The 23,470-nt window shown below is 37.1% G+C and overlaps 3 protein-coding genes across 9 annotated transcripts; 2 read left to right on the plus strand and 1 right to left on the minus strand.

Annotated features, from left to right (window-relative positions):
• The first annotated feature begins 1,421 nt into the window (after window positions 1–1,421).
• LOC111779340 (SWR1-complex protein 4-like) lies at window positions 1,422–12,469 on the plus strand. 5 transcript variants are annotated; one of them, XR_002812679.1, is made up of 18 exons: window positions 1,422–1,787; window positions 1,882–1,968; window positions 2,618–2,683; window positions 2,770–2,829; window positions 4,048–4,104; window positions 6,992–7,121; window positions 7,270–7,337; window positions 7,498–7,590; window positions 7,708–7,755; window positions 8,273–8,449; window positions 8,634–8,744; window positions 9,181–9,276; window positions 9,506–9,577; window positions 9,678–9,714; window positions 10,448–10,482; window positions 11,004–11,096; window positions 11,678–11,945; window positions 12,042–12,469. XR_002812679.1 is itself a non-coding variant. In XM_023659483.1 (17 exons), the coding sequence occupies exons 1-16, from the start codon at window positions 1,674–1,676 to the stop codon at window positions 11,082–11,084; spliced, it is 1,332 nt and encodes a 443-aa protein (XP_023515251.1). In that variant the 5' UTR covers window positions 1,422–1,673; the 3' UTR covers window positions 11,085–11,096; window positions 11,381–11,553. The 5 variants fall into 5 exon arrangements, 2 of the variants coding, with proteins under 2 accessions (XP_023515251.1, XP_023515250.1); XR_002812678.1 differs by having other exon boundaries at window positions 11,678–11,879; XR_002812680.1 differs by having other exon boundaries at window positions 11,779–11,879.
• Window positions 12,470–13,007: 538 nt separating this feature from the next.
• Window positions 13,008–18,596, plus strand: LOC111779339 (DUF724 domain-containing protein 6-like). The gene is made up of 8 exons (XM_023659481.1): window positions 13,008–13,581; window positions 14,857–15,294; window positions 15,667–15,730; window positions 15,838–16,034; window positions 17,008–17,098; window positions 17,195–17,257; window positions 17,381–17,536; window positions 17,618–18,596. The coding sequence occupies exons 1-8, from the start codon at window positions 13,108–13,110 to the stop codon at window positions 18,295–18,297; spliced, it is 2,163 nt and encodes a 720-aa protein (XP_023515249.1). The 5' UTR covers window positions 13,008–13,107; the 3' UTR covers window positions 18,298–18,596.
• Window positions 18,588–22,375, minus strand: LOC111779338 (probable pre-mRNA-splicing factor ATP-dependent RNA helicase DEAH2). 3 transcript variants are annotated; one of them, XM_023659479.1, is made up of 7 exons: window positions 21,895–22,375; window positions 21,476–21,678; window positions 20,272–21,356; window positions 19,724–19,849; window positions 19,409–19,647; window positions 19,161–19,279; window positions 18,588–19,020 (listed from the first exon to the last, which is right to left on the minus strand). In XM_023659479.1, exons 1-7 carry the CDS (start codon window positions 22,189–22,191, stop codon window positions 18,894–18,896), a joined length of 2,196 nt encoding a protein of 731 aa, XP_023515247.1. In that variant the 5' UTR covers window positions 22,192–22,375; the 3' UTR covers window positions 18,588–18,893. The 3 variants fall into 3 exon arrangements, 2 of the variants coding, with proteins under 2 accessions (XP_023515247.1, XP_023515248.1); XM_023659480.1 differs by lacking the exons at window positions 18,588–19,020; window positions 19,161–19,279 and having other exon boundaries at window positions 19,510–19,647; window positions 19,724–19,824; XR_002812676.1 differs by lacking the exons at window positions 18,588–19,020; window positions 19,161–19,279 and having other exon boundaries at window positions 19,629–19,647; window positions 19,724–19,955.
• Between the last annotated feature and the right edge of the window lie 1,095 nt (window positions 22,376–23,470).

Consider the following 23,470-nt stretch of genomic DNA (forward strand, 5'->3'; position numbering starts at 1 on the left):
ACATGCGAAGTTTGAAGAAGCTTCCTTTGGATGCGGCTCGATGGACCTTGAGATATGTCAAACAATATCACGATACTTGAAGGTCAAGTATCAAGTATGTGTTCAAGCTCAGTTCGAGAACAATCTTTTGGTGTTGGAAAAGACAACTAACAGTATCATTGTCTATTAGAGAAACAGAGTACAAAGCAGCGACTAGAGCAGCTCAGGAAAGTACATTGCTGAAACTCTTGATGGAAGATTGGCACCAGAAAATTGACTATCCAATACCATTTCATTGCGACAACCAATCTGCGATACGTCTAGCAGAAAATTCGGTATTTCATGCTAGAACAAAGCATGTGGAGGTACCATTTCATTAGAGAGAAAGTCTTGAAGGAAGAAATTGAGATGTAGCAGATCAAGACAGATGATCAAGTGACATACTTGTTTACAAAAGGGCTGAATACTGGCAAACATGAGAGTTTTCGCTGTCAAGCTCAACATGGTGCAACGAATGAGACTAGTGCTGAGCAGAGTGTTAAAATATATCACTAGCCCAATAGGGTTAAGCCCAGCTATTGTATGAGTGACTCTATTTTATGTTAAGAAAATGATTTAAGATTGTATGAGTGACTATAATATGTTAAAGAAAATGATTTAGGGATTTTAGGATTAAATTTAGGAAAATGATTATATACTCTCAAGAAAAAAACGTTTAGAAATTTTAGGAATTGATTGCCTATCATCTAATACCCCTCCATTCTACTTAGTTTATCATCCCAAGAGATCCCAAGCAATACAAAATAGTAATTTCTACCCGATGTTTTGTAAATCTCTCCTCGATTGGTGTTAATAAAGTGTGTGACTGTTTCCAATAGAGAGTTATGTTCTAACGGTATCCACACCTTTTAAAAAATACTTCATTCCCTTCTCCAAATGATACGGGATCTCACATACAGTACACCAAAGAATGAGAGTAGAGATAAAAATGAATCCAAGCTAGCAAGGTTACGAAAGATACCAATGAGATAGCCCTATTGAAACTTTTAGCTCAAGTGGAGATGACTCGTCTTTTAGGTTTTTGGGGAGAACTTACGATATGTATTCAATTGACACGTGAAAATATAATATACCTTAGACATCGTCGGTTTTTACCTCAATATCATCTACAAAAATGAGAGAAATCTAATTCATTCCAAAACCTTATTTAGAGCTTGATTGTTACGAACGTCGTGCAAGACCTGGGATATGCAGATATTATTGAAACTTTTGAAAGTTTATGAATATTTTTTATATACCGTGTTTTTATTAATTTAGTTTTAAAATAAAACCATAGGTTTAGGTGTTTTTTTTTTTTTTTTTTTTTTTTTTCATATAGTTTAGCATTAATTAAATAAGATAATGAATTCTCCGGTAAAATTTCACTCATTTGGCTGTTCGTCACCTACACGTCAATTAAGAAATTCCGATAATAACAACTCTGCTCCACTGTGCTTTCGCGCTCGAATGATGCTAAAAAAATGAAACAAGAACGATCTTCTTCCAATTGGTCGAATCGAAATCCTGTTTATGGTGTCCGTTTGATGAAGTTAGGATCAGAGTAACAGTACTCTGTAAAAATTTCGACTCTGTGAACTCGTGTTATCCGGCATTGCGAAGTAGAAAGAAGCCCTAGAATTCAAGGGAAGTCTGATATGGATGCCAAGGATATCTTGGGCTTGCCCAAAAATACGCTTCATATACCCCAAGAGAAGAAACCTAGGGCTCAGAAAGATGCCCAGAGAAAGCGAGATGGAATTTCCCGCGAGGTAATGTCTTCTCTGTGCTTGTGTGTTTGTATGGTTGTTGTTGTTGCTTGGTTTTATTGCTTACAGTAGTAATGGTGGGGTTTTTGAATTTTAGGTTTATGCGCTTACTGGTGGTCTGGCTCCTATTATGCCGGCAATCGATACATCTGAGCTGAAGAAACGACCTCCATCAGATGAAAAGGTTATTTCGTTTAGTGCAATACGTGTTATCATCGGTTATTATGCTGTTGAAGGCTGGATAATGGTGAATTGAATATTGAAATTGAGGACTCTGTTTGTTATAGTCCTCTGTACTGATGTGAGAAATGTGGGAAGCGCATTTTATTTGAAGGCTTCAGTGTGTTATCGAATTAATGTGGATTTTCAATTGCTATGTTGCCTTTTCACTTGTTGCTTGGCTCATAATTGGCTCATAAGTGTGTTAAAAATATATATATATCTTGTATTGAATTTAGATGGGATCTGGTCTTGGAGTTTTTCAGGTTACGTTTGGCACGAAAGAGAGGCTTTTGCTTCATGCTAGAGGAGTTCTATGGCAGGCCTGTTTCATAGGTTGTTTGACTCGAGAGTAGTAGAATTTTTAGAGGTGTCGAGCGATCTTTCGTTGAGGTGTGGGATAGTGTTAGATTTAACATCTTGTTTGGGCTTCTACTGCTCAAGATTTTTATAATTATCAGCTTTGTTCGATTATTTTGGAGTTAAGTTTTTTTTCTGAGTGGACTACCCTTGTATTTTTGTTTGCCCTTGCATATTCATTCACGAACTTGGTTTTTGTATATAAAAAAATGAATTCAGACTGTTCTTATAGTGTTCTTGTGATTTTTCTTCAGATTACGTGGCAGTGGCTTCCTTTTGCAAATTCTGCTAGAAAAGATAACTTGCAGCTTTACCATTGGGTAGGATTTGGCACCTTTATGAATCGTGTCTATTTCAATTGATTTTTGTTATCGTTCAAAGTCATATTCCTATTTTTCATTTGTAGGTTAGAGTTGTAAATGGCATTCCACCAACAGGTGATTATTCCTTTGCAAAGTACAACAAGGTAAGAGCAAGTCCTCCTTTTTATTTATTGATTTGTTATTTTGTATTCTTTAAATTTTGAAATTTAAAATGTCTTTCATTTTTTATGAAAACGAAAAGTTTGATATACCCATTAACATCCATTGCCTTCTGCGTAATTCCAACATGCCAATTATTTGCTTGTTCATATGTTGGTCACTTTACAAGATATATATGGTTGAAGCCCTCCTCTATGGGTTGTGTGCAAGAAATTAAATTCTGAAGTTTCAATTTTATGGAAAAATATTGATGTTGATGGACATTCTTGAAAAAATCTTGGAAATGAAAAAAAAGAAGAAGTTACATTAGTATTCCACACTTGTGCTATAAATCCTTATTATCAGTATTTATGTTTATATTAGTGAGATGTTTTTGTTGACACTTTTGATATTTTATTGGCATTTTTGGTAGACTGAAAATGTTGTTAGCCCTATGTTACGTGGGAAGCTTCAAAATTATGGAAATATTGGTGAATATAATTTTCCAAGTCTCAGGAAAAGATCCTCCATTTCCTCTTTTCTTTCTCACTCGTTATCCCTTATAATCGTGCATTGACCCTCTTGATTTTTTACTCCAATAACCCAATACTTTGGTTCTTACCCTTGTGATAGGAACGTTATTAGGGTAGAACTAGAAATATTATTAGGCTGTTAAGAGTATATTAGTACTTAGCTAGGGAAGTTGTAAGGGTGATTTGTTATGCATAGAGGGAGTTGGAAAGGAAGGAGGTATGCATTGGTTTAGTTAGTTTAGGCTTGAGTATTCACCATTATCAGTATATTTCTTTGGTTTCTATCATCTTGGCAGGTGCGTACACTCCAGGAAGTAAAATGACTAACAGTGCTATTCATCTACTTGTTTTTCCAACATCTTATTGTCTGTCCATCCCGGAGTTTGAAGCATGATCTCTCTCAAAATAAACCTTACATTTGTGAACAGATGATCTTTTGGTCTGAATGTTATTAGAATGGTGAAGTTTCTTATAGGATCCCTGGCCATAAGCTTCGCACTCTTAAATATTAATTTTTTAAACTATATTTGTCGATTCCTTTGACTTTGCTTGCAATTAGAATGTATCCTAGAACTCGCTGATAATTTTATTTTTTCAACAATTATAACCATTTATTGAATAATTAAGTGCACATATCTAAAATTTTGTTATTATTAATCAAATATATTTTCTGCTTTGAATGTTGTGCAGTCTGTTGAAATTGTCAAATACACGGATGAGGATTACGAAAAGTATTTGAATGAACCTGTGGGTATATCCGTCCCTCATTTCTAACAAAGCGCATAGAGAACTCTCTCTCACCCACTTGCACTCGCACAAAGTTTCATGATATGTAGCATTTTTATATGATGTTAAGGCATTTGCCTCGAGGCCCCTTTTTGAAAAAGATTGGCCTTCGAGGATCTTTAGGCTTACAGCAAAGGATTTTAAGTTGAAGCAATATCATGGCTTGAGTGTTTATATCCTATATGACAACTTATCCTTCTCTTCATACCATGCCGTTATGTTTTCCATCTTTATTGTATCCTTGTGTTAAAGCTTGAAGGATAAAGTTTTTCCTACTAGGAATTATTGTGTACATATTGATTTTAACGTTGGCATATTTTACAGATCTTACTTCTAAAATCAATAGTCTTTTTCTCTATATTTTGAAGATATAGTAAGAAGGAAGATCAAAGAGGAGAAGTATGTGGTCAAATTTAATGAAAATGGTTATGAATTTTTTTTTTAAAAAAATAATAATAATATTTTAATATTTTTTAGAGGGAGCTATTCTGCAATGCTCTAGCATGGAAATGAAACATTGAATGTAAATGAGGGAATCATTATATTTTCAATGGTTGAGTTAGAATGGAAGTTNTTTTTTTTTTTTTTTTTTTTTTTTTTTTTTTTTTTTTTTTTTTTTTTTTTCCCCAATTAGCTACATTTTAAGGTTCTTCATGGCAGTCCTTATCTAAATCTTCTCTAATTATTCTCCCTTGTCATTAATACTTGAATTTCAAAATGCCTATACCTATTACCTTGGTTGCATCTAGACTTCGTTACCAATTTATAAAATTGGAGCATATCGATTATTCATTTTTGTCAGTCCACCTTTCCCGTGAATGGTTTGCGTCATTATTGGAACAAGGTCTTACTGGTCAGTGTCCAATGAGTAAGCATCAATTTGATGTCATTTGGAAGTCAACATGCATTTGGATGGATAAATGTTCGGATGGACCTCACTGTCACTCTCATGTTCTCGACTCTAGATTTCTGCTTTATCTTGATTTCTTTAGCATAGTTCTTTNATTTCCTCTTTTCTTTCTCACTCGTTATCCCTTATAATCGTGCATTGACCCTCTTGATTTTTTACTCCAATAACCCAATACTTTGGTTCTTACCCTTGTGATAGGAACGTTATTAGGGTAGAACTAGAAATATTATTAGGCTGTTAAGAGTATATTAGTACTTAGCTAGGGAAGTTGTAAGGGTGATTTGTTATGCATAGAGGGAGTTGGAAAGGAAGGAGGTATGCATTGGTTTAGTTAGTTTAGGCTTGAGTATTCACCATTATCAGTATATTTCTTTGGTTTCTATCATCTTGGCAGGTGCGTACACTCCAGGAAGTAAAATGACTAACAGTGCTATTCATCTACTTGTTTTTCCAACATCTTATTGTCTGTCCATCCCGGAGTTTGAAGCATGATCTCTCTCAAAATAAACCTTACATTTGTGAACAGATGATCTTTTGGTCTGAATGTTATTAGAATGGTGAAGTTTCTTATAGGATCCCTGGCCATAAGCTTCGCACTCTTAAATATTAATTTTTTAAACTATATTTGTCGATTCCTTTGACTTTGCTTGCAATTAGAATGTATCCTAGAACTCGCTGATAATTTTATTTTTTCAACAATTATAACCATTTATTGAATAATTAAGTGCACATATCTAAAATTTTGTTATTATTAATCAAATATATTTTCTGCTTTGAATGTTGTGCAGTCTGTTGAAATTGTCAAATACACGGATGAGGATTACGAAAAGTATTTGAATGAACCTGTGGGTATATCCGTCCCTCATTTCTAACAAAGCGCATAGAGAACTCTCTCTCACCCACTTGCACTCGCACAAAGTTTCATGATATGTAGCATTTTTATATGATGTTAAGGCATTTGCCTCGAGGCCCCTTTTTGAAAAAGATTGGCCTTCGAGGATCTTTAGGCTTACAGCAAAGGATTTTAAGTTGAAGCAATATCATGGCTTGAGTGTTTATATCCTATATGACAACTTATCCTTCTCTTCATACCATGCCGTTATGTTTTCCATCTTTATTGTATCCTTGTGTTAAAGCTTGAAGGATAAAGTTTTTCCTACTAGGAATTATTGTGTACATATTGATTTTAACGTTGGCATATTTTACAGATCTTACTTCTAAAATCAATAGTCTTTTTCTCTATATTTTGAAGATATAGTAAGAAGGAAGATCAAAGAGGAGAAGTATGTGGTCAAATTTAATGAAAATGGTTATGAATTTTTTTTTTAAAAAAATAATAATAATATTTTAATATTTTTTAGAGGGAGCTATTCTGCAATGCTCTAGCATGGAAATGAAACATTGAATGTAAATGAGGGAATCATTATATTTTCAATGGTTGAGTTAGAATGGAAGTTTTTTTTTTTTTTTTTTTTTTTTTTCCCCAATTAGCTACATTTTAAGGTTCTTCATGGCAGTCCTTATCTAAATCTTCTCTAATTATTCTCCCTTGTCATTAATACTTGAATTTCAAAATGCCTATACCTATTACCTTGGTTGCATCTAGACTTCGTTACCAATTTATAAAATTGGAGCATATCGATTATTCATTTTTGTCAGTCCACCTTTCCCGTGAATGGTTTGCGTCATTATTGGAACAAGGTCTTACTGGTCAGTGTCCAATGAGTAAGCATCAATTTGATGTCATTTGGAAGTCAACATGCATTTGGATGGATAAATGTTCGGATGGACCTCACTGTCACTCTCATGTTCTCGACTCTAGATTTCTGCTTTATCTTGATTTCTTTAGCATAGTTCTTTATTCTGTAGTCTTCTCCTTTTTTATTTTTTCATTTTTTTTTTTATGTGTTTGAGATATATACTTCTTAATGTTTTCAGTCATGGACAAAGGAGGAGACGGATCGATTATTTGACTTGTGTGAACGGTTTGATCTTCGCTTCGTTGTGATAGCTGACAGGTTTCCATCAACAAGGACAATGGAGGAACTAAAGGAGCGATATTATCGTGGTACATGTAACTTTTTCTAGTCTATTATGGCAAGCATTTTTTTTTCACCCTTAGGTTGCCAATTTGTGTTGTAAATTTTTTTTTTGAATCATTTACAAATGCACTTGTGATTATTGAAAACTTATGGTATGAGATTATATGTTTATAGCATCAAGAGCAATTTTGGCAGCTAGAGAACCAATGCCTCGGGAAAGTTCAGGGAATACTCTCGCCAAGGTAGGTAATTTTGAATTGGATATATTTTGCAATTGTAACATTTTAAGTTGGAGTTCTTGCATATTAATTTCCTTTAAAAGATCCATGAAGCATCCTATAGTTGAGGTTGCTTATCAAATTAGCTATCTGTATGGTTTTCTTATTTATTCTTTATATGTAGGATCCTTACAGTGTCTCACAAGAGATTGAGCGCAAACGGGCATTGTCCATGGTTCTCTCCCAAACGAAACAGCAAGAACGAAAAGATGCAGAGGTCTTGATTCTTTAATGTTTTAATAAATAGAAATACCCAATAATGAATTAGTGTTTATACATATGGATAAGTCTAAGGCCTTATATGTTGTTTTTTAAAAACTATTGATCGTTTCAGGTTCTAGCTGAAGCAAAAAAGATAACTGAATCTCGCAGAGATGAAAGAGTGAGTTTAAGTCGTATTTGCTAATTTTTTTAGGCATGGCGCTTTGCACATGAATGCACAAAGCAGAGTACAAGTTCACTTTGAGATTAGCATTACAGGATGTCGTGCTTAAAAGAAATTGCATTATTAACCCCTAGGTTTTTAATTTGTGCCATAAAAATGTTAGTAGTATAAATGTCATGGTGTGCGGATAACCAGGCCATTGAGGTATACCTTCATCTCTTAGGGTACGAAACTTCAAAGCTAAAACTACTCATCTTCTTTACTATCAAGTTTATTCCGATTAAAGTATGTCTGTGCATTATCTTTTGGAACATGGCCTATAGCCAAGTTTAGGAATACCATCCCCTTCTGTCTGGACTTAGAAAGCATAACCAAATTTTATTTTGATGGTATGAATTTCTCAGTGGTCTCTCTCTCTCCCCCCCGGGTGTCATTCCTTTACTTCTCATATTAATAACTTATCCTATTTCATATATCTAGAGCTGGTTTATGATCTTGGTTTTATTCATTTTAGGTGCCTGAAAAATCTGAGCTGCCTGTCACTTCAAATGCTGTCCCTGGAGCTACTGAAAGGGCTGTCGTTCCTGGAGATTCTTTACCATCTGTATCCAATGTGCAGCCCCCTCCTCCAGCAGCTGCACCTTCAACTTTAGTGGCGGATAATGCTTCTACTCTTGCTTCTCTTCGCATGGTATATGGCCTGAAGGAATTATATTTAGCTTTTGCCTGTAAATTTTGAGAATCCTTTTATAGCTTCACTTTTTTTTTTTTTTTCAATTTTGATATTTTCGTGATGGATTGTGCTCTTGAAGCTTAATTGATCTATACCAAAATATAAAATTTGAGAATGTGCTCTGATAATTCCTACATGTCAGCTTCCTGTATACTTGAGAACGTATGCACTTGAGCAAATGGTCCAAGCTGCAAGTTCATCTGCTGGGCTTCGGACTATCAAGCGAGTTGAACAAACATTACAAGATCTTTCGGTTAGTTAACTCTCCAGTTTTTGTTTAATGCAAATATTTGTTATCTCTTAAAGTGGTGGTTGGTGGAAGATTTAACTATGGTACCAACAACATAGTAGCTTGTGAGAAGAAAGAAAAAAACAAAGCAAATAGAAAGTTTCTCTGTTTTGAATTTTTATTCTTTGCTATCAAGAACACCCAAATACTGCTGGTGGTGGAATATGCTTTTTTTTTCCTTTGTTTTTCAAAGCAAAAACTCATTCCACTTGGAAGCATGTAGTGCATAACTACAGAACAATATTTCATGGATTGAATCAAGCAAATTGTGTTTTTTGTCAATCTGTTAGAATTTTTTCAGTAGTCATTTCCTCCCCAGTGCTCTTCATGCTCTAGAGTTACATAGTTGTATAGTTCGCTCACAAAGGATGTTATTATTTTTATTGTTATTTATAATTAGGTTAATCTAAAGCCGAGGGTTCCAACAAAATCAGTGTGTGCAGAACATCTTGAATTGAGGAAAGAAATATTGACTCTACTGAATCTTCAAAAGCAGGTATGGTTATATTTTATTCATATGCTTGTCCCAGCAGTAACAAATTGATGTAAATCAAACTTGCATTAATTTTCCGCTCATAACAGTGGGTTTAATTTTTCTTCTCATTTGGAGAGAATTCTCATCAAAGGAATTCTTTATTGATGGAACTGACTTAAGTCAAATGCTATATGCCTTTAACATACTTTAAGTCCAATTTTTGTTGCCATTTCCTGTTTCTTTCAAACAGTTGCAAAATAAGGAGGCAGAAGGTTCATCTTTCCGTGAGGGTCCCTACAACGAGGCACCTGGCACACCCAAGGTCAGTAAATGCCCTCGCTTTCATGAGTGCTGCAATTCTGTCATATCTTTGAATGTAGATCTTCCTCTGCTAACAGCATTCTTGTCATGCTCTGGTGCAGGATCGTAGTTTTATTCCTGATTCTATGAGTTCTGGAGGTAAGTGGATTCTGTAATAGAACTTCGATGTTTGGCCTTACTGCATGCATCTCTTTGGAGTGCTACATTTAGTTCAAGTTATTTGAAGCTATCTAGTTTCAATTAGCGTTTTAAAAGTGTAAAAATCATTATTTGCAACTTGCTTCTCACCTGCCAAGAGGTGAGATGCACAAGCAAAGCATCAGCTGGCTGAAGCATGACACCTTAAAGTTGAAGGTCTTAAACAACGTCATTTTTTTTTTAATGAAGATAAGTAATTATTTCTCTGATATATAGAATGTACAAAAGGAAAGATGAAAGAATGCCTACAACTTTAGAGGAAGATTTTGCTTCTTTGAAGAAGTTCTATTTATACCCTATCAAACTTTGGCTACATGCCACCAATGGGAAACAATCTTGGAGATCGCCTTCCTTATTCCTCCTCTTGTTGTAGTTCATCCAAATCCTTCTTTAACTATTCTTCACTCTATTTTAGCCCATTGAAGTGTATTCTCCTGTAGCTCCTTTGGTCGGGCTTCTCTTTCCATTATTTTGTACATATAATTCTTCGGTGAAATTAGTTTCTATCCCCTTTTAAAAAAATTAGGAATGTAAGAAAATTGAGGTGTACGTCTGTATTCAGATTTTTTCTCAGTTAAAGAACTGGAAGTGAAGTTTATGTTATCCCCCTTAAAAGGAATTCGATTATTTTTGTCGCGAAAGTTCATTTACATGTATGTTTTTCTTCTGATAGGGGAAAGGTCTGGCAAACGGGATCAGAAACGTAAGGTGTGTTTTGTCAACTATTATCTTGTTACTTCTTGAGTTTTCATCTCTCTGTATTTTGTTTTGTGTTTCAAATTCTTTTTCTTATTTAGGTTAAATTATAATATAATAAAAATATTGTGAACTTTATGTTTTGTTTAAAAAATCCCCCTAATCTTTCAAAATTTCTAATATCATCCTTGATCTTTCATTACGTTTCAATATTATCCTTTGAGTAGAAATCTATTAGAATGTTAGAGACAAAGAAAGAAAAAAAACACATGGAATGACATGATTGTTACAATGATGCTTGTTTAGATTAAGTCCGAAAGAACGACATGTCGACATGTCGATTTTTTATCCAACATGCCGACGATTTTTCTATTTAAGGAAAGTTTTGAAACACTTGTAAAAGTTGAAGGGTAATATTACAACTTTTGAAATATTAGGGGTATAATTTAAACCAAGGGCAAAGTTAAAAGGGTATTTTTGTTTTATAATTCAGCCTTCTTATTTATTATTTTTGTATCAATTATGGTCATTAGGCAACTGGGAGATTATCTGAAGCTCCATCATCACCAGCTCAAACTAAAAGGCCAAGAAAACAGAAAGGATCTGATCTGTGATTCTCCAGGCGTGTAAGAAATTTATGGTTGTATCTCTAGTATTGTATGCGCCTAAAAACTGTTTTCTTCATTTATTTTTCTGGTCTCCCCCACCCTTTTTGATTAGAAAGAAAAATGAAAAGAACACAAGTCCTGAATTGGAACCTCCATTTGTCCTCCATTAGATTTCTGTTTCTATTGAATCATTGATGGTAGGTTTAACATATGTAAATCTATGATGGCTGCATATGGTTTCATCATCTTACGATATCAATTACAATTATATATATGCATCTAAAAGGCTCGAGCTCGAGCAGGTCACTTTCGCTGGAAGGCACATCTTCATCACAAAGCCAAAGCTCTGGTTTTGTAGGTCTATTAGCTAGACTTGTCTTTCTTCTGCTGGCACAGTTAGCAGGATAGCTCCTCTAGTATGATGGTGCATTTTCTGTATATCTACCCAGAAACGAGGAAAAATTACTTTCTTGTATATTACTTTCATTTTTATGGTGCATTTTTGTGTTTTTTACAATTACTTCCTTCACATAAGCACATTGAGATCTCTACATTCATATTCTGAAAAGATGAGCACCAGCAACATTTCATAAATGCAGCAGCTATACATAATTCCCTTGCTTCAATAACTTGGGAAAAGGAGAGTTTGTATTATCTGGGGTTCTTTCTTGAATAGCTGCTTTAATTCCTGTGCCGATAGATTCAAGGCCCTCATACTTCACGAGGCAGTCAGCCACTGATGATCAATATTACTTCCACGCTCCTGCTGTAGTTCCTTATGGCGAGCCTCAACATGCCAAGGTGACTATTTATTGCCTATGTTTATGCAACATTCAGCATTAGTACTAAATGCCTGACTCATTGCAGGTCAGTCTGTTTTTGTTTAGACATCAGTAATCAGCATAAGAATGAAGGCATTAGTGAAAACTCGATCTAACTCGTTTTGTATTTGTTCATTTACAGATAACTCACCTTGAATGTCGTCTCATTCGGTTCTTCATCATATGCTTGGCATGTTTCCTCCACAAAATCTCCGAACTTTTCCTTTCATACCCATTCAATTCCCATCTTCAGGGTGCTTTTTGAACTGGGGCAGCTATCGCATGCGCCTGAAGAAGAAAAGGTTTATCGTTGTTTTCACTTTCAAGAATGAACTATGTACACATGTATTTAACCCCTTCCCTGATTCCATTTTCTAAAATCGTTTTTTAAGAACGAAATTAAAGACTTGAGTATTAGTCGCATGTGTCAACAACGACGATTCAAGTTTTAGTTGGCTTACTTGTTTGAAGGTGAGAATGTGTCGTATTAATCACATTACGAGTCTAGAAAGGGTGTAGTTGTGACACAAACTAGATTAACTTCTATACTATAAGTTCAATTTATCTCAAGTTAGTATATCGTATGTTAACCAGTGCACGGCTACATATCACCATACCCAAGTCCCTTGTGATCAACATGGATGTGATTTTTCCCAATGAGAGGGGAACCATGTCAGGGTATTGCTTGAACAACCCATGCACTTACCTGGAGTTCTTCCACCCACAAATCACATCAATGGCTAACCAGGTAGGATTGTTCAAGATGCCTTAGAAGAGATGGGTTCAAATCACGTAGGCTTGGAACATTAAATCACGAACTTGGTCCCAAGCGAAGAATGTGAATAGCTAAGCTCCTTCATACATGTTGCAACTCTTTTGATCATATTAGATCAACCAGATGTCGAGTATCTTTAGATCACCATAAATATCTTAGACGTTCAAAATTGATCTTCATTTTTAATGAAAAGGTTGTCGTGCTTGTGCTTGTGCTTGAGCTATTACAAGTTGATTAAATTTGTTAGTAAAAATAAAATAAATAAAAAAGAAAAGAAAAGAAGGAGCATGCTATTTCCATTGCTTCCCAAAAGGCCGTTGTAGTATCCATTTGCCACTCCAAAAACGGTCGACAATGGGTTTTAGCTTTTAACACAGACCCAATCCAAAAGCCAAAATCCACAAGGTTTTTGTTTTAGTGCCGCCACCGCAGAATGGGGGAATTCGATTCCCCTTCAACCCACCTCCACCGTCATCCTCGCCCACCCTTCACCGTCGGCTCTGAAATTGAGATCTCCATTAACGAAGAAGGTTTTAAGGGCGCATTGTTCCGAGCCACCATTCTCAAGCTCTCCACTACCTTTTTTCCTTCGACGAAGAAGAAGGCCTTTGTTGAGTACAAGACCCTTGTCACTGAAGATGGGTCTAAGCCTTTGAAGGAGCATGTTGATGCCCACAATTTGAGGCCTATTCCGCCTGATATCGCCGATAGGGATTTCGAGGAAGGCGACATTGTTGATGCAGCTGATAAAGATGGATGGTGGACTGGTGTGGTCTATAAGGTTTCTGAAGATGGTGGATACTCTGTTTTCTTCAAGAATCCAATGCATGCCATGGATTTTCAAAGGAAACAGTTGAGACTGCATCAGGATTGGGTTGATGGCAAGTGGCTTGTCCCCAAAAAGATGGTAAACTTATCTGGGTTTGCTTTTGATGCTCGAACGAATTAATTGTTAGAATCAGAAGTGCGTTAGGCGTTTTTTTTTTCTGTGTTTTTTAGGCATTTAACGCTGTTCATTTTGTGGATTATAAGTTGAAATGAGTGATTGTTCACTTACTAGCTCGATGCATTTTGCTTGGTCAGCTGCTAGGTTCTGCTAGACTTGTTAGAAAACTGGTTGACGAAGACTATAAGTGCGGTCCACCTTCGTAGTTGGATCAGTTTTTCTTTTCTATTTTGTGTTGGTTTGATCAAAGATTCCTGACGAACGTACTCTAATTTATTGATACCATTTCTGGGTCTTCCTTTTGGCCACTAAGAGGATCTAGTGATTTTGTTGCTACCAATGGTAAGTTTGAAGGTGTAGTTTAAACTCCAACAATACATTCTTTTTCTTGAAGAAAGTTCCATCAATTTCAATCAAGGAAGGTTCCTTGGTTGAAGTTTAGTGTGAAGTTTAAGCTTTTGTTATAGGCATGGTTGGTGTAAGAGATTTTGGAAGTCTTTGGAAGGTATCTTTAGGAATAGCCTTTTCGCTTCGTTGTTGGAATGTGGGTATGGATGGAAATCAAGTCATGGTAGGGTTGGGGTCGGAGAATATATTCATGCAAATCATTTGTTATTGATCTACCAAACTGAGGGTAACGTCTCGTTATGCAAATCATATGTGTATTGACATATTAGAGCTGGAAGGCCTAAAATCTCGTTGTTGTACGGTTTACAAGTTACATCCATTCCAAAGCTTCTTAGTTAGAAAGCGTGCACCATGAAATATGTAATTTCTGATATTATGCTATAGCTGGTTTTTTTTAAACTTTTAGGAGAACAGAAAATGGTTTTACCACTTGTATTTCTCCGAAATGCAGAATCGACATCAATCACTCTCTTTGACAAAATCCCACTTTTTGTAACGAGCAATTAGCTTCCCGTCATGTAACTAGGCTTCATCTTTGATTAATTATCCTTCTTTATAATTATGTGGTTCCCTTCTAATTTTCCTCATTGTTTGGAGATCATTCACCGTGAAATATTTCATTTGAACTTTTTATGGGAGTTGTTATGGTGAAAGGTAATACCTGATATCTCTAGCTGTGCAACAGTTCTGCATAATTGTGTAGTTCATGTTACCTAATTTTTTCCATTGCTTTACTTGGATTATCATTGAGAACTTCGATATTACATTGAAAGTCATGTCTTCATTAAATACATTTACTTGAGGTTGAAACAATTATTTCCTGTTTAGGATGCATCAATCTTGAAAGATCAGTTGGCTACCATTTTGGAGGATGCTAATATTCCTGAGAAAGCCCAGACTGAAAGTTTAAAAAATGCTGAAACTAACCATGAAAAGGGAAACTCAAGGAATGATTCAGTGGAACAGCCAAGTATTTGTGAAGAAAAGTCTGCCTCATTTGCCTTGACCTCAAGCAAGAGAAGAAGTCTGAGTTCTAAGGCAAGAGTTTCAAATTCTGTAAAGAAGTGGGGAAAAGGAAATGTTCCTGGGGCACCAACAGCAGACGGGTTGAAGAAGACAGAAAGCAAAACATCGAGGGGAAAATCATGCAGTAAAAGTGCCACATCGAACAGAAGTCGTAAAAGAAGAACCTACCATAATTTTCATTGTGAAGATAACAGCGATTCACCTGGTAAATGTAAGAGTCCGAAAGAAGACATGAAAGCGGTAATTTGTCTCTGTGCTTCGAATCCTTCATTACTTAGTTAATAAATCTAATTTATAGCAGTCCGAACCTCATCTGGGAAATTGTCATATTTTAATTAAAGGAAATCTATCTAGATTGTTGTCATTTACTTTTGCTTTTATGTATCAAAGGGAACTTTCCAAGAGCTGAACTAAGGTCACTGACTTGAATGTCCCAAAATTTCCTTGGGCAGTATATATGTGAAGTTCCTCCTCATTTCCTCAGTTTTTTTCTACTTGCCATCGCTTATACCATTAAATCAGTTAAAATTATTGTAGGGCATTCGTCTCTTTATTATTCATGTTACCATGATTTTAAACTATTGAACATGATACTTCTCATTTCATGTGCAGAGAACTGAAAAAGATGTTGATGGAAATGATGAGTTGAAAGAGCAGGGGGCAAGATTCATTAATGGTAACCGAGGAAACATATTTGAACAAAGCCAGTGGATTCAAGTTACAGGTACACAGGCTGTCCTTTTTTGCTTGAATAACTCTTTTATTCTGCATTTGGCTTGGCAGATGAGGAAGGGAAAGAAGGTTGTGATGTCTTAGAGCTCACTCATAAAGAAGTAAGTACAAGCAACGAATCTGAAGGGAATAAACATTTAGCATCTGAAGAGAAACAGATGACACCGGTTGAAACTTCTATTCACCTTTCTGATGAGGTTAAAGGTGGAGAGAAAAATTCAAATAATCAGACAGAAGAGAAGGGCTTGGTAAGAAAACTAAACACAATTGACTTGATATAAATTAAATGGATTTTAATAACGAGCATCTTTTATCATGACTAAACCTTGTTACTAATTAACTACTGTATTCGATTTTATAAAAGCAATATAGATATGGAAGATTCTGTTAGTTTACTTGTCTGAATCACTCTAAAAGTTATGAACAAGGTAAGAAAGAGATGCAATGAAGAAGAGGATAGGAAGAAAATGTGGAGGCATGATTTCTAATTGGTTTCAAGGTTGCTAGTTGAGCAGCTTCCACAAAAACTTTTGCCACTCTCCCTTCCTTTTTGAAGTCTATCAACTAAGAATCCTCTGTGGGTTTCCTTCGATAATATAGGACGACACCAACTCGTCTTTTCTCCTATAGATTCTTTTAGTTTGATACAATATTTCTCTCAAGGGAAGAAGAATAATATTCGTATGACCACTGTTTCCCTGATGAAAAGACGAAATTCTTATGGGTATCAATTTTACAGAGTTAAAGCTTACTCAAAAGCTTGATATACTGCCAATTATTTGTTATCGAAGGAATATCTTATCCATCTGAGCTATAGCCTACACTGATCATTCCAATTTTCGCTGAAGAGGAGACAAGATCCTCATTGATCCTGTTTCTATAACTGATACTTTCACTTCCTAACCACAAAGTACCCTCCCCCTTAAAAGGCTGTAGAAGATGAAAACGACAAAAACCGAAACCACAAGATGGCTAATGAAGAGATTCCTCTAAGGATGTATATTGCTTCAAACTGGAAATGTTGAAGAAGCTATAATCAATGATTGTACGGTGGGGTGTGAAAGAAATGAATGATACTCGAACCTCTAAACTCTAAAGTTTACTAAGTTATCCTTCATATTTCAATTCTTTCACCAGTTTGTGAGATTGGGCGTATGTTTCGATTTACGTCTTCGGTGAGCTTAGAGTTTGATAGGATTGATGATGTGTATCGTCTCTCAGGAACCTGACCAGCAACAAGCTAGTAAAAACAGTAACAAAAGAAAGAGGGGACGGCCTAAAAAATTGATGATAGTTCCAATAACTGCAGAAGGTATCCTGTTATTACCTGTGATTGTGGAGTTTTATTATTTATTAACTTTATATTATAAGTAACTATGATTAACGTAGTGCTGTTTTTGTGTTACAGATAAGGAGCAAAATGGAATTGGATGGAAGCCCGACGAAGCAACGATAAAAAGTTGCGTAACTGGTGAGGCTCCTGATCTTTAATCTCAGATGTGTATCTGCCACCCTTCTGTCATAATCTTTTCATTAGTCAAAAGAACAAAGAGGAGCTTAGTAGATTTTCATAATCATTGAATGTCTTTTGTAGATTTTCAATTGAATAGAAAGAATTTGAATAAGCTCTCTGCGTACAAGACAAATGAAAATGGACCTAAAAGTGCATCAAGCAACATTGATGACGACGATCGACCCCTTCTAATGTGGCTTGGGGGAATGCAAGGTTCAGCAAGCAACAATTCACTGAGTATGTATACAAAACTTAAGCTAGCACATAGGAATTTAGTACTGTTTGTGGTGATTTTGATTGTATTTGTTTCCATTTTAGAGTTAGGACAAACACCTGGTTCTACTGGCAGGCGAAGGACAAAAAGGAGGGAACAAGTAGACGTTCCGAATGAGGTTGTAAAGTCGGACCATGCTCTGGACAAGAATCAAGGTTGGCCTTTCGTAAAGAACTCGCCTGTCTGGAGCGCCATTGATTCTTTAGAAGTCTTCAAACTAATTCCACAAACGCCTCATTTCTGCCCTTTAAGTACATACAAGGAGGAATGTCGAGAAGGATTGGCTATCGGTTGCATGGTAACTTTTGCAAGTTTGGTTGAAAAGATATCCAAACTACAGTTCGATAATCCGAGACACGTTTTTGAAAGCTTGTTAGCCAGTCTATTCGAATTGGAGCAACATGGGTTCAATATTTCAATGCTCTGCAATCGCGTAAACGAGCTGCTATTTATCAAAGATACTCAAATGCGATATCTAGAGGAAACAAAAGAAGCAGAGATGAAAATATTGGGGCATACCGAAAACAAAACTAAGCTTACAGAAGAGAGCAAGGCTATTGAACAGAAGATTGCAGAGCTGCAGAAGAGACGGACATCAATCCAATTGGAACTGGAGACTAAAGATGCCGAGATCGAGGCACTACAATCGCGCGTGGAGACCATCAGAGGAAGTACAGAGGATACTAAGAAACATTTTGAAAGGCAGACTGCCCTCCCGTTGTAACCAGTTCGACCAGTTCGACGATATTGGTTACGAATATGATCCTACACCTCAGGTGGTCTCATGTTCTTGATCATTTTGTGATTGGTAGTCGTAGACTTAGGAGTTAACGATAACTCGTAACTGCAGTGTTTGACGGGGATGCCTGCCTAACATGCTCCATTTGTGTTGCTTAGATCACTCTTTTAAGGTTGTCTGCAGAAAGGGGTCAATGCAGTGTAGATAAGAAAATTGGGATTTACACTGATTCAATTATAACAGTTGTACATTTATGAAATATTTGTGCTGCAGTGTTTGAAACATGGGCTATGATCATTTCTAATTTTTGAGATCAGCAATGAAATACCATTGCGTTGGAGAATCAAAACCTAGCAAGTATATCATTTCAAGAATATATTAACCCTGAAGACACTGACCTATTAGAGTATATAGAAATACAACCAATTTCTTCCCAGGTGATTGTGTCCATTAGCTGATGATTATCCGCCATGGACGAACAATTAAGGTTCTTGGATGCCCACCACTCATCACCCAGAAAAGAAAAAAAAGAATACTAAGTTGGAATCTCCTAGGATGGTACAAGCTTAAAACGTAAAAACTCATTTTCTATTTCTGCTTTCTTCACGATCCTTTTCCCACTTCTTGTAAAGCCTTTCAAGAACACGCTTGGCCTCACATTGAGGGAAGTTCGCCAGATCATAATAATGTGCTGCTACGTCCAATAGCCTGTTGGGACAAGAAATTTGCAAGTTAGGCCTCTATAAATAATGACAAGTTCTCAAGAAAAAATGGATCAATGTTTGCTATCAGCATCATTTGTACCAAAGTATGCATAAGACCGCAAATATAGCAAAAGAGGAACTAACCATTCACCACGGATGTCTGTCACTGTACGGATGAAATTCCTACTTGTTAAGACGTATTCGTTATAAATGACCCACTCTGGTTTATGGTCCAAGCAATTTGATGGATGTAAGTGTACCACCTGCAGAACACAGATTTGTCAATTCCAGACGCGAGCATGCGCATGCAGGATTTACCGTGTGCGAGTATACCAAGAACAAGCATATACCCAAAAAGCAAACCAAGGTATAAAGGAACGACATCTCCATACCTGGTTGTCCTTCACTGTCAAGTAGTGTCCAGTCCGCTCCAAATGAGCCACTTGCATGAAATACCCAGAAAGCATAGCCTTTCTTATGTTAACGTAGTAGTCACGGCTGTTGAAATCTGTGCTGCATAATTTGAGGTTATACCTAGCCATGATGCGGACTAGTTGCTCTCTGACATTATCTGCAGCCTTTATTGCCCTGTGATTGACAAAGTTCTCATAGCACCATGATTGGTCCTCATCTGCAACACACGAATTACTTTAGGAAATCATCAAAATTTGAGGTACTTAATTAAAGTGAAAACCATGGGCACTTACTGTTTTGCTTGTAAGCATGGTACACGTTCAAGAGCGTTAGATGATCTCCATCAATGTGGCCAAACCTAGCTTTTGCTTCGTCAGCAGCCTTCTGAGCCTCCCTAGGCCGGACAAAGCAATTGGGTACTAAGAAAGAAATTGGTAATCACACACAGAGGAGGCCCAGGGAAGGTCAGCAGATGCATAGATGCAAGAGACGAGACCATTTGCTTCATGAGATAATACTGAGAAACTGCAACTAACTACATCAGCACTCACTGAGAAATCTTATGGTGTATGCCATCTGAGGGCATGGAACCAGAGAAGATGCTGATGACAACCTAATTTGACAGAATTGTGCTCTAACAACATGCACATGAAATCACGTACATGTCGACTAGTTAGAAGACATGGCAGATATACTGCACACATGCCACGCCAGTAAAAGTGCACCAAAGTTTGATGCATCCTGCTCATTGTTGTAACACCCACGGGCATCTGGCGTACACACTAGAACTCTATAGAATTGGGAAACAAAAAAAAAAGTTCAAGAGAGAAGGCAGAAGTACCTGAAAGCATGGCAGAAATTGATAATATCTCGTTTGAACATTTGAATTCTGGACTAACAACGAGCATCTTTGACATCTGAGGATCTAATGGAAATTCACTCATAATTTCCCCAAGCTTTGTTAGATTCCCATCATCATCCAATGCACCTAAATAATTCAGAACTTCTAAAGCTCGCATCAATGTCTCGGGAGCAGGTGGATCCATAAAATCAAAATGCACGAGGTCATCAATCCCCAACTTCTTCAAGGTAAGAACAGTATTGGCAAGGTTTGATCTCAAAATTTCAGGATATGTCTGTGGCTGCAAATCATTTTGGAAACTCTTTTCCGTGTAAAGTCTAAAACATTTTCCAGGCTGAGTTCTTCCAGCACGACCTGATCTCTGATGTGCACTAGCCTTTGATATAGGAGATACCAATAATGATTCAACACGTACTCGAGGGTTATAAACTTTCTGTTTTGAAAAGCCAGGGTCAATAACATAAACGATGCCATCTATGGTCAATGAAGTCTCTGCAATGTTCGTGGAGACCACAATCTTCCTTCCAGGAGGTCCATCCTCTTTTACGGGAGGTGGAGCAGCTTCAAATATCTTCTGCTGCATAGCTGGAGGAAGGGTTGAATATAGAGGCACCACTTTCACAGGCCCTACCTGGTCTCCGTGGTTTGCAACTTCTTTATTTATCTTGCGACATGCATCTTCAATTTCCTCCTCACCAGTGAGGAAAACAAGTATATCACCTGGAGGTTCACACAAATGAATCTGTACAACTGTCCGAATAGCAGCTTCAAGATAATCCCTTTCAGGTTCCTGTGTGTAAAATATCTCCACTGGATGAAGCCTACCAGGAACTTTCATAAGTGGAGCACCATTAAAATAACCCTGGAACTTTTCAGCCTCAAGTGTAGCACTCATGACGACCAGCTTTAGGTCAGGCCTATTTCTCAAAACTTCTTTCAAAAGCCCAAAAAGAACATCTGTTGCTAATGTTCTTTCATGTGCCTCATCAAGAATAATTACCTTATACCTTTCTAAAAGAGGATCTGTCATTGCTTCTCTCAAAAGCATACCATCAGTTAGATACCTGCACCCAGTAGAAAGTGCAACAGATTAACAATCACGTAGAGAATTAAATTTCGAATCATTGAGTGAAAAATCTAGGCAATAACACTGATGAGGAGGTACTAGGAAGAATGAGCTTACTTCAAAACTGTTCTGGCACTACTACAGTCTTCAAAACGGATACTGTAACCCACCTCTTCTCCAATAGTTACATCCATCTCTTCAGCAACACGTCGAGAAACTGACATTGCTGCCACCCTACGAGGCTGAGTGCATGCAATCATCATCTTCTTACGTTTATCTGGACTATCCAGGTCAACGGCTTCCAAAACAAATTGAGGAATCTGCAACAGGCATAATCACCACAATAACTAAAATAATTTTTTATGCGAAATTCGGATTCCTCCGATATTGTGTTCCCTTCTGAAGGAAAGAAAAGTTACTGTAACTACGTGCATCCAAGAGAAAAGGCAAGTTACAAGTAATTCTAAAGTAATTTGCCCTCTAAAGACAACCAATAATCTATAACAACAAATATTAGAAGGCTATCCCCAACTAACCTGAGTTGTTTTACCACTACCAGTCTCACCAACCAAAATCAAAGTCTGACTGCCCTTCAAAGCCTGGAAAAACTCCTCTTTCTGATGCCAAACAGGAAGAGTCTGCCTCTTCTCCAAAATCTCATAGTACCTCTGCGAGAACTGCCTCCCAGTCCACCTGTTGATCAGACTATTGCCCGCATTCCCACCTCCATTGTTGAACGGCGCTCCAAAGCAGTTCAATTTTTTACTTGCGGAGACCGAGGAATCGTCCACCACATCAAATAAGCTGACCTTCCTCTTCCTCTCCGCACCCATCAAAAACCTTGGCAGCACAGAACAATTGAAATAGCCTAAGAAAAAGGAGTTGCACTCTACCTCAAGAACAAGACAGAACTAGGTCACAGCTTGATTCCTTCGAAGAGCGATTGAAGGTGCCTGGTTTTGGCACTGCAAAATTCTGAACCCTAATTCGAGGGAAAAAGAGGGAGCAGAAATTGGATTACTTATTAGTTATATTATATTATATTATATTATATAGTACAAATAAATAAAAATTAAAAAGAAAATGCAACTTTCAAGAATTTCACAATCAGTCCTCCAACTTCTGGTTAATTAGCATTAAACTTTACCTTCGCTGAAAGAGCTTTGGGCCTCTCAAATTGCGTAAGAACTGGCCCAGTTTCTATGGGCTTTAATACAGCCCAACAAAGGGAAAAGGAGGCCCGATTGGGTATTTTACCTTCACCGACAGAATTTTGGGCCTCTTAAATTGCTTAGGATTTGGCCCATATTATATGGGCTTTAATACAGCCCAATAAAGACAAAAGGAGGCCCGATTGAGTACTTAACCTTCGCCGACAGAACTTTGGGCCGCTTAAATTGCTTTGGACCTGGCCCAGAGTACATGGGCTTTAATACGGCCCAATAAAGAGAAAAGGAGGCCCAATGAGGTTTGACAGAACTTTGTGCCGCTTAAATTGCTTAGGACCTGGCCCAGTTTATATGGGCTTTAACACGGCCCAATAAAGGGAAAAGGAGGCCCGTTTGGGTACTTTACCTTCGCCGACAGAACTTTGGGCCGCTTAAATTGCTTAAGACCTGGCCCGGTTTATATGGGCTTTAATACGGCCCAATAAAGGGAAAAAGGAGGCACAATGAGGTTTGACAGAATTTTGGGCCGTTTAAATTGCTTAGGACATGGCCCAGATTACATGGGCTTTAATACGGCCCAAGAAAGGGAAAAGGAGGCCCGTTTGGGTACTTTACCTTCGACGACAGAACTTTGGGCCGCTTAAATTGCTTAAGACCTGGCCCAGTTTGTATGCGCTTTAATACGGCCCAATAAAGGAAAAGGAGGCCCGATTGGGTACTTTACCTTCGCCGACAGAACTTTGGGCCCTTAAATTCCTTAGGGCCTGGCCCAGTTTGTATGGGCTTTATAACGGCCCAATAAAGGGAAAAGGAGGCCCGATTGAGTACTTTACCTTCCCCAGCAGAACTTTGGGCCGCTTAAATTGCTTAGGACCTGCCCAGTTTATATGGGCTTTTATACGGCCCAATAAAGAGAAAAGGAGGCCCAATTGAGTCCCTTCTC

This window comes from Cucurbita pepo, chromosome LG17, assembly GCF_002806865.2.
Source record: "Cucurbita pepo subsp. pepo cultivar mu-cu-16 chromosome LG17, ASM280686v2, whole genome shotgun sequence".
NCBI lineage: Eukaryota > Viridiplantae > Streptophyta > Magnoliopsida > Cucurbitales > Cucurbitaceae > Cucurbita > Cucurbita pepo.

What these genes read in the sequence shown, in the direction of transcription:
- LOC111779339 (XM_023659481.1), top strand. Translation starts at nt 13,108, where the DNA reads ATGGGGGAATTCGATTCCCCTTCAACCCACCTCCACCGTCATCCTCGC. An exon ending in CGAAAGAAGACATGAAAGCG is followed by an intron (nt 15,295 to 15,666) that starts GTAATTTGTCTC and finishes TTTCATGTGCAG; the next exon opens with AGAACTGAAAAAGATGTTGA. An exon ending in AGCAAGCAACAATTCACTGA is followed by an intron (nt 17,537 to 17,617) that starts GTATGTATACAA and finishes TTTCCATTTTAG; the next exon opens with AGTTAGGACAAACACCTGGT.
- LOC111779340 (XM_023659483.1), top strand. Translation starts at nt 1,674, where the DNA reads ATGGATGCCAAGGATATCTTGGGCTTGCCCAAAAATACGCTTCATATA. An exon ending in GACCTCCATCAGATGAAAAG is followed by an intron (nt 1,969 to 2,617) that starts GTTATTTCGTTT and finishes ATTTTTCTTCAG; the next exon opens with ATTACGTGGCAGTGGCTTCC. An exon ending in CTCTTGCTTCTCTTCGCATG is followed by an intron (nt 8,450 to 8,633) that starts GTATATGGCCTG and finishes CCTACATGTCAG; the next exon opens with CTTCCTGTATACTTGAGAAC.
- LOC111779338 (XM_023659479.1), bottom strand. Translation starts at nt 22,191, where the DNA reads ATGGGTGCGGAGAGGAAGAGGAAGGTCAGCTTATTTGATGTGGTGGAC. An exon ending in AATTTCTGCCATGCTTTCAG is followed by an intron (nt 19,850 to 20,271) that starts GTACTTCTGCCT and finishes TTTCTTTCTTAG; the next exon opens with TACCCAATTGCTTTGTCCGG. An exon ending in CCATGCTTACAAGCAAAACA is followed by an intron (nt 19,648 to 19,723) that starts GTAAGTGCCCAT and finishes CGTGTGTTGCAG; the next exon opens with ATGAGGACCAATCATGGTGC.